Source organism: Phacochoerus africanus, chromosome 13 (genome assembly GCF_016906955.1).
Source record: "Phacochoerus africanus isolate WHEZ1 chromosome 13, ROS_Pafr_v1, whole genome shotgun sequence".
NCBI classification, from domain to species: Eukaryota; Metazoa; Chordata; class Mammalia; order Artiodactyla; family Suidae; genus Phacochoerus; species Phacochoerus africanus.
In genome coordinates this window covers 67,064,425-67,076,483 of record NC_062556.1, presented here as the reverse complement: position 1 = coordinate 67,076,483, position 12,059 = coordinate 67,064,425, and the positions used below count along the sequence as shown (strand labels likewise).

Here is a 12,059-nt window from a genome sequence, read left to right as displayed (position 1 = left end):
GGAGTCATTATTTGTTCAGGGAGAGGCTGGGAAAGGGAAATGAGGCCCTGTGCTGTGACAGCACTGGCCCCAGCCCGCTCTGGGTGAGGGCCACTTCTGGGCCTTGACTGCATGCGTGGCACGGCGGGGCGGTCCGGCCTGGCCTGCGTCTACGCGGGGTGCCGTGGCCTGCCTCAGTGCCTGGCCACGGGGAGCAGTGGACACAGCAGGACAGCCCTGTGCAGAAACGGCCGACGATGCGTGTCTGACGTGCACTGGGTTGTCGCGATGGGAGCCTTAACTGTTCTCCATGCCTTTTCTTCCCCAAGATGAAAGACATCCCAAAGAGGCCTTTCTCTCAGTGTTTATCCACAATTATTTCTCCGCTGTTTGCAGAGGTAAGATACTGACGTGGCTTGGGCGTTGGTGCAGGGGGGTGGGGAGCAGGTGTTCTGTCCGTGGCAGTGTTGCCCATGGAATTTCAGGGGTTAGCCCGGCCGGTGGAGAGGTGCGCGGTTGCTCCTGTGAGGCCAGCTGGGGTCAGGCAGTGCCTTCAGAGATGCCTCCTTCTGTCTGGCCCCTCCTGGGAAATGCCTCTGTGTCACCACCTGGAGTGGACACATGGGACCTCAGCAGCCCAGCTCCAGCGCCGGGCTGATGCTTAACTTCAGTTGGGCAGCTTTCTGCAAAGTCTTGTTGGGTGCTTATGTCTTTGCCTCAGACAGACAAGGTGATGTGAAAAGCAGGTTTTTATTTTAAAGGAGACATCAGGGTCCCTTGAGCCCCCAGCCTAGTTGCATCACCCAGCAGGGCCCCATAGTTGCTGGGCAAGCGGCCACTTCATTTCCTTGTTCCGTGACCCACTGCATCCTTTCTGTCCCTTCTCCAGGGACCCTGTCCCCGTAGGTGTGTATGTTTCCTGCGTCTGGAGATGTTTCCAGTGGGTTTTATGAGGATCATCTAGTTAGTAGCTGATTGGAAGAGCAGTTGTGTGGTCCCTGCGGCCCGAGAAGCCAGGCTAGGTGCTCTGGGCACTTGCAGATGAAATGGGGGAGGGATTCTTGGGTGGGAGGCCTGGGCCCAGGGTCCCCACAGCCACCAGCACAGCCTGTCTCATGCAGCCGTGGCCTGACTGAGGAGCTGCCAGGACCTGGCTGCGAGGACAGGGCTGCTGCCTTTGTCGGGGACATGGAATGTTTGGGCAGCACCCTAGACCCCAAAGGCAGTCCCCCAGAGGCTTCAGAACCACCCGTGAACCCCAGGGCTCGTGCTCCGCGGCCTACACCGCAGCGTCGGCACGCAGACCCTGGGTCTGAGGGCCTGAAGTGGGGTTGAAACGGAAGAAGAAAGCAGAGGGGACAGAGGCCATGGTCACGTTCTGAAAAGGTCCCAGCGGCGGAGCGGAGGCTGCAGCCGGACCCGCCCGTCGAGCCACCCCTTAGATGCCTGTCTTTTCTCCTGCTCGGCAGTCACGCCCTCCCCCCTTTGTGTGTTTCCAGCTGAAGGAGAAGAGCCAGGCGTGCGGCGGCAACTTGGGGTCCATCGAAGAGCTGCGCGGGGCCATCTACCTGGCGGAGGAGGCCTGCCCTGGCATCTCGGACACCATGGTGGCCCAGCTGGTGCAGCGGCTGCAGAGGTGCGTTCCGACCTTGCAGGCCCAGGGTCGAAGCACTTCCCGTGTGGGTTAGAGAAGTTGGTGCGGATCCACCATAGGAAGCTGAAAGCCCTGGAGGGACCACAGAGCTCTGTGCTGGAGGCTCTTGCCACACAAACACAGGGTGACTTGGGCACCTGTCAGCTCTCCTGCCACAGCCAGGGAGGTTCAGTCCCAGCTGGGCGTCTGTAACTCTCCGTTGGCTTTAATGCTTTAAGCTCGGATGTCTGGAAATGGCAGAAGTTGGGGCTCAGTGAGCCCCCTGGGTTCTTTTTGGGGGTGGGGGTGGCTGTGCCAGTTCTTGACTCTGCCTCCCTTGTTCCAGGAAGGCTTATTGTGGCGGCAGTGAGCTCCCTGTCCCCCATCCCCTCTGGTGGCCCTGGTGCCCTGTGCTCCAGGGTGAGGAGTAAGTGGGGGTGCCGACCTAGGCCCCTGCCCACTCTTGAGCTTGTCTGAGAGCCTCCCTGTGGAGCAGGTCACAAGTTGTGCCGGGATTTGGGGGTGTTTGGAGAGAGCGGTGGCGAAGCATCCAGCAGCCCCATGAGCTGAGCCCTCGCCCGCACCCCAAACCTTTCTCTCTCCCCGAGACGCCAGGCACACTGTTGCTTTGAAATTCACCTTCCAGAGGACAGCTGGGCCCCGATGACAATTAGAGGGTCTCAGGTCTTTTCTGAGGCGTCAGCTGGGCAGCACATGGAGAGGTTTGGGATGTGTCGGGTCGCTTTTGCCACTGGGAAGTGGTGATGGAAGGGCTGCCCCTGTCTCGTGAAGAGTCCCGCTAGGGTAGGACCTCAGAGAAAACCTTGGTCCTGACCCTTTGGGTTTGTTCTCTGGAACTCAGGCTATGTTTTGAGGACCTCTTTCTAACCTGCTCTCACGCTGAGACCAGAGGACCGACTACTACTTGGCTTCCTTGACTTTGGAGGCAGTTGAAGGGGTTACCCTCCTTCCCCACTTTTCATACAGACAAATTCCAGGGTTAAAGAAAAACAGAACTCGAGTTCCCGTTGTGGCTCAGGAGTTAACGAACCCAGCCAGTATCCATCCCTGGCCTTGCTCAGTGGGTTAAGGATCCGGTGTTGCTATGGCTGTGGTGTAGGCCGGCAGCTGCAGCTCCGATTCAACCCCTAGCCTGGGAAGCTGCATATGCCGTGGGTGCGGCCCTAAAGAGACCAAAAAAAGAAAAATAGAATTAAAAAGTCACCCATGTGCTCACCAGAACGCCATTGTTTTCTACCAAGCTTGAGTGTATGTAGTTACGCGCGTTAGAGACACAGCTTTGTTCTAAGAGCCATCGGATGTCTTCCTCCTCTAACATCAGCACGTAGACGGTGCTGTTAGTCCGTTTTCCTGATCTTGGGAAGAAACTTGGTGCTACTTCACACCTCATCTTATGGGCATGTACTTCCCATTAAGAAGGTCCTTTGAAGAGTTCCTGCTGTGGCACAGCAGGTTAAGGATCCAGCATTGTCCCTGCAGCAGCTCGGAGTCAAAAAACTTTTTTTAAAGATCCTTTAAGTCAAACAAATAGAACTAAACGAGAAATGGTGTTTTTAGTTATATTTCCAGCTTTTTGTAAGGTCACTCTTAGGACTGATGGTTTCCACATTGTCCCCAGTTTTGCCTGCCGTTGTTACCAGTGACGGTCGGTAGTGTGTGACTTGGTTTCCCCGCAGCTCCAGGCACAGAGAGGGGCCTGTGCGGATTTCATTGCTCTGAGTCTCTGTCTCCTTCCTCTGGTTGTGACACGAGGTCATCTGTCCAGTGCTGACCATACACATGAGGCACACATGTGGCTTTAAATTTTCTAGTAGCCACATTAAAAAGTAGTTTTTTTTTTAAAAAAGGAGCAGGTGGGATTGGTTTTCCTGTATTTCTTAACCCCGCCTCCAGCATCCTGCTTCAGAACATCATCCACACAAGCTCTTAGCGGGACAGCCTTTGACGTTTGATGTGGCCTCTGCTGTCCTTGTGCGCTTCACATGGGAGGGCCCCTCTCGGCATGAACTTGCTGCAGCTCGGGTGCTGGGTGCCGCTGCGGGAGGGCGGCTGGCGATGCAGCTGTCGCCACCTGCTGTCCACATTGTGGTTAATGCAGCTCTCTGGTCCTGTCCTTCGTGACCTGTGACTCCTCAGCCCTCAGATGACCCTGCTCTGGGGGTGGGGGTGGGGGGCTCCTGTCTGTTCCCTTTCAGGCTTTCCAGGCTCTTCCTGTGTGTCCTGATGCATAAGCCACAGTGGCTGTCGCTTCAGACCCATTTTGCTCCCAAATGCGTCTTTCTAGTGGGTCACTTTAGAAAAAAATGAGAACCAGCTTTTGTCTAAAGCATCTTCAGAGGCTTCTTGTATCTTGGTTCGAGTGAGCGTGTGGGCCTCAGCTCCTCCTGTGCCCTCGGCACTTGCGTCTCCAGCCCCGGGGTAAAGCCTGCTTTTCTCACCCTTGGTTCTCCAGCGAGAGCTGCGTATTTTAAAGGCCTTAAGGGAGGAGCTCGCATTTGCAGTGTTAGTGATGAGCCGCCTCGACCCGGCCTCAGCTACTTCTGTGACTGGCTGACCCCCAGGGACCCCTGGCTGTGAAGGCCCCCCCCCCGCTTTGTATTCTGAAGACAGCACCTCGGACTTACTGGGAAACGGAAGAAAGCCCCCAGCCCGCCCTCCAGCCCAGCGCTGAGCCGCGTTTTGGGTGTGTTGGCTTCCGCTGCTGTGCACAAGGCCTCAACTTACCCAGGGTTTGGATGTTCTTTAGTATTTTTTTAGAGTAAGGTGTGTAAGACTGGACACCGATAATTTTGTGTACACTTCATGGTCTGTGTATGTTTTCCATGTTGCTTAAAGGTACTTACAATTTTTAATGGCTGTTATTGCATTCTGCTTGCTTAATTGACCATTTCTCAGTTGGACATCAGGATTATTTCCTAATTACTGTAATTACGAACGACGTAGGAGACAGTTCTCGGAAGTGGGTGACTTGAACAAGCTCCAGTGTTTGCCCTTCTTGCCCCGATTCGAACGGCCACGTGTCCGCATCCCGGGACCTTCTGTGCCGTCTATGGGGCGTCAGTGACCTTTCCCTGTTTGGAAGTTGATTATAAGTGAAGGTGAATCTTGTGCCGCTTTATTTGCGTCTCTTTTTCTCTCCCGGGAGGCAGAACACATTCTCCCTTTCGATCAGCCTTTTTCTAGAAAGTTCTTAGCGTGGACATCATGTTTTTCTTCTTTTTGGTTGGCCGTACCCATGGCACATGGATTCCTGGGCCAGGGACTGGATCCAAGCTGCAGCTTCGACCTGCTCCACGGCCGTGGCAATGCCAGATTCTTAACCAACTGCCACAGTGGGAACTCCAGAATCCTGATTTTATTAACTTTTACACATTCCTCATGTAGTAATTAGCTTATCGATACTTGTGCCGTGTAGTCTTTCACGACTCCGGGTTGTCTACAAAAACCAGGGTTTCGGCTATAGTCTGGAGTTAGGAAAATTAGTGTTTCTTAACTGAGAGAAATGCCATTTACGTCTCCTTCTGTTTCCCCTAGGTATTCTCTAAGTGGCGGAGGAACTTCATCCCACTGAAACTCCTTTGGCGTCTGGAGCTTCGTTTCCCCTTTTCTTCTTCTTCATCCTCCTCCTCTTAAAAAGTCAACCTCCGCTGAAGAGGTGCGCCCCTGGGGGCCGTCGCCCCAGGAGGCCGCCTGCCCGGGGCCGCGTGGCCCTTGCCCGCTGGCCTCGGCGTGATGACGTCTCCAGGTGGGGGGGCGGGGGGGGGTCAGCTCCTTCACCCATCCCTTTCTTCTTCTCGTCTGTAATTTTAACCATAGCGCACATATCAAGGAAAGTGTCTTTCAACACAAGAATCAGCCCCGAAGTGTCTGTTTGGGATGATGCTAAGGCAACGGAAGAGACGAAACCTCAGGTACCCGCTCTCTGTTGATGAGCCCCCCACCCCCCACCCCGGGAGACGGAGACGCGCTCTGGTGGGTCCGTGTACAGACGTGTATATAGTGTCGTTTTTACGGAGACCCTCTCGGCGCGCGTAGGGATCACTGTGGCCGCCTCGGCCAAGTGCTTTTGTAGATAATGTCAGTGGAGTAAATATTTGACAGGCCGTGACTCGAGTCTATCGCCGCGCCTTGATTACATGTACATTTGGAATTCTGTGACCGGTGATTGGGTTTTATTTTGTATCCGCTGGCTTTGCCATTGATAATAATGAAGGCCCGTCTGACGGAACACCCCTCTGTTGGTACCTCAGCAAATGCCGGGGCTGCTCTCGTCCGCCCCCCACCCTCTGGGTCCACGTCAAAGGTGGTTTTCCTTTTCTCATCGATGGTACTATTGCTCAGTGTTCTCAGCTGGAGCGTGTCTTGCCTCATGAAGCTTTAAATTATTAAGTTTCTCCCCAATGAAGTGTCCTCGTCTAACATTGGTTTGGGTTCACGCCACTGCCAGTCCTGCGCCCGCTGTTCCCGTCCTTGCGTATTGATCTTCTGTTGCACCTTGTAGTGAAATCTGCATATCATCCCTCCCGCCTGGAGATGTCTGAATGCTTACACGAATAAATTTGATAACACGCTTACTTTGCAAACTCTCCTTGGAGCGTGACTCTTGAGAGGGCAGGGCACCTGCGGCGTGTGGTGTCCGTGTGAGTATCTGCAGGAGCAAGTGCCCACACTCACAGTGCGGAATGGCCGGGTCGGCTCCCTGTGCAGCTTTGAAAATGGTCCCGAGAAGATGTGGGTGAATAGTGCTGGTTCGTATAACTGCTCTGTGTCTTCCCAGGCACCTCGGCGGAGGCTTGTTTTGCTTTCTTAAAGGAGCCGGTGTCAGCTGGTTGGCCAGCCAGGGGTCTGGGTTCTTCTTGGCTTGTGGCACGGTCTTGCTTGCCAGGGGGTTAATGATCTCTGGTGTCTGGGGTGAGCGGGAGTTCTCAGAGCAGTTCTGGGCTCATTTGAGTAGGTGTGGCATCCTCGTGTGTTTGTCGCTGTGAAGCACTGTTATCTCTTTGGGGAGGAGCAGTCCTCGAGGGGACACAGAGGCTTTGCGGAAGCAGGGAGGTTACGGGGTCAGCCTGGGGGCGGAAGGCCAGTTGTCCGCTGGCCCGATGGCCTGGAAGTTACAGGGAGAGGACAGGGACCTGAGCCAGAGACGTTTGAGTGGGTGGCTATTGTTTAGGTTTGTTACGGAGCGGAACTAGCTTTAAACTCTAGAGTCAAAGTCATGGGTTTTTACATTAAAAGTAGATTTGGTTTGTTCTTAGTTTTTATGAGGGATGCATTTTGGTTCGGGGGAAAAGAACTGAATTGCCGGGTCGTCTTGTGCAAGTTGGTTAAGTCGAATAATGAAAACTGAGCGTATTTCGTCTTGTGCTCCAGAGAGCATCCTGCAGGAGGGAGCTCTTGGTTTCCCTTGGTGAGGCAGAAGCCACAGATCAGTTCTGTCCGTTGCTGGAGAAGGAGTCAAAGCAATGCAGCAGTGTAGACAGCCGCTCGCTGACCTCGCACTCTTGAGGTTTGCGAATGGACAGTGGTTTTGGGCCGGGGTGCTGATGCTGGTGTCAGATAGCAGTGACCGTCACGCTGGTCGCTGGACCGGATTCCAGCCAAGAGCAGCGTTGCAGATGCTCAGGCAGTGCTCTGCAGTCACTGGCCTGTGACAACACACCGCATCGTCTCCCAGATCGAGAGGCAGCATTACTCGGAGTTTACTGGAAATGGCTTCTCTTGAGGACATTGCTCAGGGAAGGTGTAGTCTGACTGCTTCTGAAAGTGGTCCAGCTCCCCCGACAATCTCTCCTGGCTGTTTCTCTCTGTAGACAAAGACAGCTGATGTGTTTTTAAGGGATCTCGGTTAGCCAAGGAGGCTAGCATTGGTCCCCTGCAAGCCCGCCCTTAAAGAGACCAGGTCCTGGAGCTGCAGCAGAACCTGCCTCAGGCAGTACGAACGGCTCTCAGGCTTTAGCCAGACCTGGGAGCTCAGCATTCGAGATGGCTCTCCTACCACTTGGAACCCTCTCGCCGCCAGACGGCTTGCCCTCCCCACTGCAGACAGCCGGGGGCTTCGTCTGGTGGGCTTTTGATGTTGTTTTTTCGTGTCCCATGTCCAGCTGCCCGCCCTAAGTGGGGTGGCCACCAAGGGGGTTTGGGGGCCCTGACACCCTGTTAGCCTTGTGATTATCTTGCTGTGACCCAAGTGCCACACACCTTCCCCATTTGATGGCTTTGTCCTCCAGTTGGTCTTTTGACGCATTGAGTTGGGTTCTTTATGCAGCATTTTGTACCTTTCTTTTGGTCTATTTATAAGCATTTTTATATTTTCTTCCTTAAAAACATGGCTTCTGTATTTCTGCTATGGAACATGGCAATAACCGGGGCGGCTGCAAGGGGTGTTCCTAAGCACAGGCTCTGTATCACGCAAGGGTCAATAAAGTTCACAGAAAGTTATTTCTGGAATTGTGTCTTCTGTGGAGAGAGAACGTTGGTGTCCCACCCCCTGCCAGCCTCCGGGGTGACGGAGTCATGAGGGTGGTGCCCGCAGGACTCGGATTCGTGCCCGGACTCCACAGAGGTCCCTCTTCTCTTCCACCACGTGAGGACCCAGTGAGAGGACGGCCGTCCGTGAACCAGGAACCGGCCCACACCAGACCCCGAAGCTGCCAGGACCTCCCTGGCCTTGGACTTGCCAGCGCCCAAACTGTGAGAGACGAGTTTGTTTATAAGCCACCCTCTCAATAATGTGTTTGTGTAGCAGCCGCTGGACTCAGCAGATGTCTCTGAAAGCCCCTGTGTTCCTGGCAGCTTGGGGCTGGTTGGTCTACACTGCCTACCTGGCTTGGCCTTCCCTTTCCTTTGAAGTCACACAAAGGTGTGAACCCAAGACCACCTCGTCCCCACGCCTCGTAGAGCTGAGTGGCAGGTGCAACTCCTGGAGGGAGAAGCTCACTGATTTTGCCATCGCAGCTGCTCCGGGAGGGGGTCAGATGCTTCCACCTGACTGGTCGCATGTGGGAGGGCCCCTTACAGAGAGGGGGCCAGAGTCAGCTGCTGATGGCCCGTCTCCCAGAGATGGGCTCCCCGGCCTCAAGGTGGAAGCAGCAGCAGCTAAAACTAGAAAATGTCATTTTGCCAAACATGTCATGTGTCTCCGTGAGCTGCTGAGTCTGTTCTCGTCGCACCCACCGTGCAGTGACCAGCCGGCTCCCCCGCCCACCCGCACAAGGGGCAACGAAAGACAAGAGACCAGGTTGGTTGTGTTGCCTTAAAACGTCAGTATGCTGGACTGTGGCGTGAGGTATTTTTATTCCCTTTTGTTAGTACTTAAAACCATCCGGTACAGATCGTAAGGCAAATGCTGACCACATCGCAAGCTACTCATCCATCATCTGTATACTGCCATTTCCACGCGCGCAGGTCACCGGCCTTCACACCAGCAAGGGAATAGCAGCCACCAGTTCCCCACAGAGAATAGGCAAACGGACTTTGAGTCGCGGGCCCAGCAGAGCCCTGTTCCCTGTGTCATCCGACGATCAAGGCTGTGCAGTGTGATACTGTCCATGCCCCAGGCCCGCGGGGAGTGAGTATAAAAGGAGAAGAGACTGGTTCTCGAGGGCAGGCACGAGGTCTACTACTACTGAGTGTGCAGTAGGTTACAGGGATGACAACGACGCACCACCACTCAGAGCTTCTGCACCCACGGAAGCTCACGACACGCTCCACGACGCCACAGCACAAATGGCCCTGGTTACCGACATACAGGTTCTCATGCTTGTGAAACAGCAAAACACCACAGCTGAGAACCCTCCCATCGTCTCCAGCACTCAGTACACCGACAGTCCAGCAGGCACCGGACTGCTGCTGCTTCTCGGAACAGAAAACAACCCGCTACAGTTTGTAAAGCGTCATCACTTACACAATTTGGTCACCTTGCACCAAGAAGGAGGGCTTGGAACCAGCGTTTCACTGGAGCGCGAAGCCCCGAGTGGAACACGGCATGTTGCAAATTTGCTTGTTAATCAAAGAAGTAAATCCTACTAAGGTCCTATCATTATAAAAGTAGAAAGATTGAAAAAAATCTGAAAGTGATCTCATTTGCTTAAGACTGTGCCACGTGTATCACAAACACTGGAAAATCCGTTTTGTAAAATGCAGCAGCCTAGAAATCAAAATCATAAAAGTTTATCGAAAAAGAAGAGCACTTGCCCTGTCTTTTGGTTGAACGGATGTGTCTACTGCTCTGAAGGTGCAGTCGTGGAGGAAAAGAATGTCATTTGGCACTATGTTAATGACAGTGTTTTAATACTGGCACAAGCCGAGGACTGGCCCACCAAGAGCGTGACCCGCACTGGTGGGGGCGCGGTCCTGTTCAGGTGAGAAATTAGCTGAAAAGACAAGATTAAAAACAGTTCTGTGGAGACAGATGAGAGTTGCTGCGCAACCCTGGGTTGTTGGTTGGTTTGTTTTCCAGACAGGTGTTAAGTTTACTAGGCTTCATGAATACAGAAGAAAGGAAATGCCTTCGGGAAAGTTGCCACTGCTGAAACCCATCAACAGGTGTGTGCTGCCATCAATACACGTGCGATTCTTTGTGGCTCAGCACATGAGCGCGGGAGGCCGAGCTGGTGGCACTTCGGATCACCTCCATCCACCTAAGACGAGAAAGTGAAACCGCTGTCGGGGACCACGCTGTATACACCTGCATCTACACGGACGTTTTCTTGTAAGAGCTGTGTGACCCCTGGCATTCGTTACTTACAAAGCCACCGTGTGACCGAACGCTGGTTTATAATCTGACGCTTTATGGAAGAGACCTTAAGTGAACGGTGAACGCCTAGCACCCAAGTGAATGAAGGCAGGGTGAAGGGTGCCTCCAGGTGGCTCCGGAGGAACCCCCTTGAGAACCATGGACCTGGGCCCGCGGCCTTGGCTCCTGGCCTTTCTCAGGACCCAGGGTGAGACCGATCCTGCTTGGCGGGAGTTCTTTATACATTCTAGTGGTTGCGGTATAACCAACGCCAATGCCCGGAAGGGCATCCTTCCTCCACAGGCGCCCTGGGCAGGGGGACATTTACCTTTCAAACGTGTATTCGCTCTCGGCCCTGAAGTAATACACGTGGGACTTGAAATGCAGCTTGAACACGTAGTCCTTGTGGATGTCCTCGGCCTCCGAGGGGACGGTGAGCGAGTACCCGAGTAGAGGCAGGCTGGCCAGGGGGTGATTGTCCTGGAAGGGACACAGAGGTGGCTCTGGAGAGGCAGCCACAGCCGCTGGGCTTGCCCTAGGCCCCAGCCTGGAAGCATCAGCTGGACCACAGCACCTCCGCCGCAGGTGAAATCATCCCCCGCCCCCCTGTCCAGCCGCAGAACAATGGCCCTGTCAAGGTGGAAACAGCCCTGGGGCAGGTGGATGATGTCAGCCTTCACTGAGTGGTGCCCCCAGGGAGGGAGGGTCCCGGGTGCAGGTCCCCACCGACCCCAGGCACGCACCTGGGGGGATTTGTAGAAGAACAGGCAGAAGTTGGTGAACACCACCCACAGCTTCTGCCACCCGTTGCTGTTTTTGAATTTCCTCAGCAGGTTCCCAGACAGCTGATTCTGCAAGACAAGTAGGCCTGTTAGGAGCACAAGGGGGGGCACCCCTGATCCCACCAAAGGACCAGTTCAGTCCTGCTGTCGCGGGGGGCTCTCGGTGTCGTTGCTAGACAGGCCCTGCCTGCCCTGTGCCCACCGGACGGGGCTCCTGAGGACCCCTGCTAGCGGGGGAACGCTGGGCAGGTGGACTGTGCCCGCCTGATTTAACTCTGTCACCTGTTCGGGGTTGAATTCGGTTCCCCCACACATAGCTTGAAGTCCGGATCCCCTAGCACCTCAGAATGTGACCGTTTCTGGAGATCAGGTCATCCCATGTATCGCTGAGCGAGACCTCGCTGGTGGGAGGGAGGCCTGTGAGCCCCCGTGACGCATGTCCTCACAACAAAGCGGAGGGAAGAGCCTGGGACACAGAGGCGGCCTGGAGTGACGAGTCTCCAAGGCAAGGAATCCCGAGGCTGGCCTGGCCGGGAATGCTGGGGGGCCGGAAGAGGCCAGCAGGCACCCTTGCACCCCGCTTTCGGAGCAGCTGGGCCTTCCTGCCACCTGGATTCCACCGGCGGCAGGGGGAGACAGATCTGTCTGTGGGAGCCCCAGGGGGTGCCTGTTCTCCCGGCCTCCGTGGGAACGCCCTGCCCCCTCAGCAGCCCGGGCCAGCCCGCAGCGCCTGCCTGCCCCCTGGTGGCCCTGGCCAGCAGGCCGGCTTCAGCGCCGTGTCCCTCCATCCAGCAGGAAAGGCCCGTCGAAACAGGCTTTCCCGGGTCAACCCCGGAGCCCTGGCAGGAGCTGCTGGCACAGAGCAGCCCCGAGGCTCCGGGGCCCCCGAGGTGGGACACCACAAGGAGGG

At 55.2% G+C, this 12,059-nt stretch overlaps 2 protein-coding genes across 4 annotated transcripts in view; one reads left to right on the top strand and one right to left on the bottom strand.

The window, feature by feature from the left end:
* Window positions 1-8,071, top strand: part of STK24 (serine/threonine kinase 24) — a 106,212-nt gene extending 98,141 nt beyond the window's left edge. For all 3 annotated transcript variants that reach the window (XM_047756236.1, XM_047756234.1, XM_047756235.1), the window contains 3 exons: window positions 309-377; window positions 1,479-1,615; window positions 5,168-8,071. In XM_047756236.1, coding sequence (XP_047612192.1) covers window positions 309-377; window positions 1,479-1,615; window positions 5,168-5,204 — 243 coding nt within the window. In that variant the 3' untranslated portion in view covers window positions 5,205-8,071. The remainder of the gene's footprint in view (window positions 1-308; window positions 378-1,478; window positions 1,616-5,167) is intronic.
* Window positions 8,072-8,875: 804 nt separating this feature from the next.
* FARP1 (FERM, ARH/RhoGEF and pleckstrin domain protein 1) overlaps window positions 8,876-12,059 on the bottom strand; it is a 310,977-nt gene continuing 307,793 nt past the window's right edge. Inside the window, exons 25-27 of the mRNA XM_047756233.1 lie at window positions 11,111-11,218; window positions 10,696-10,847; window positions 8,876-10,272 (exon numbers count right to left, since the gene is read on the bottom strand). Of these exons, the coding sequence (XP_047612189.1) occupies window positions 10,191-10,272; window positions 10,696-10,847; window positions 11,111-11,218 (342 nt within the window). The 3' untranslated portion in view covers window positions 8,876-10,190. The remainder of the gene's footprint in view (window positions 10,273-10,695; window positions 10,848-11,110; window positions 11,219-12,059) is intronic.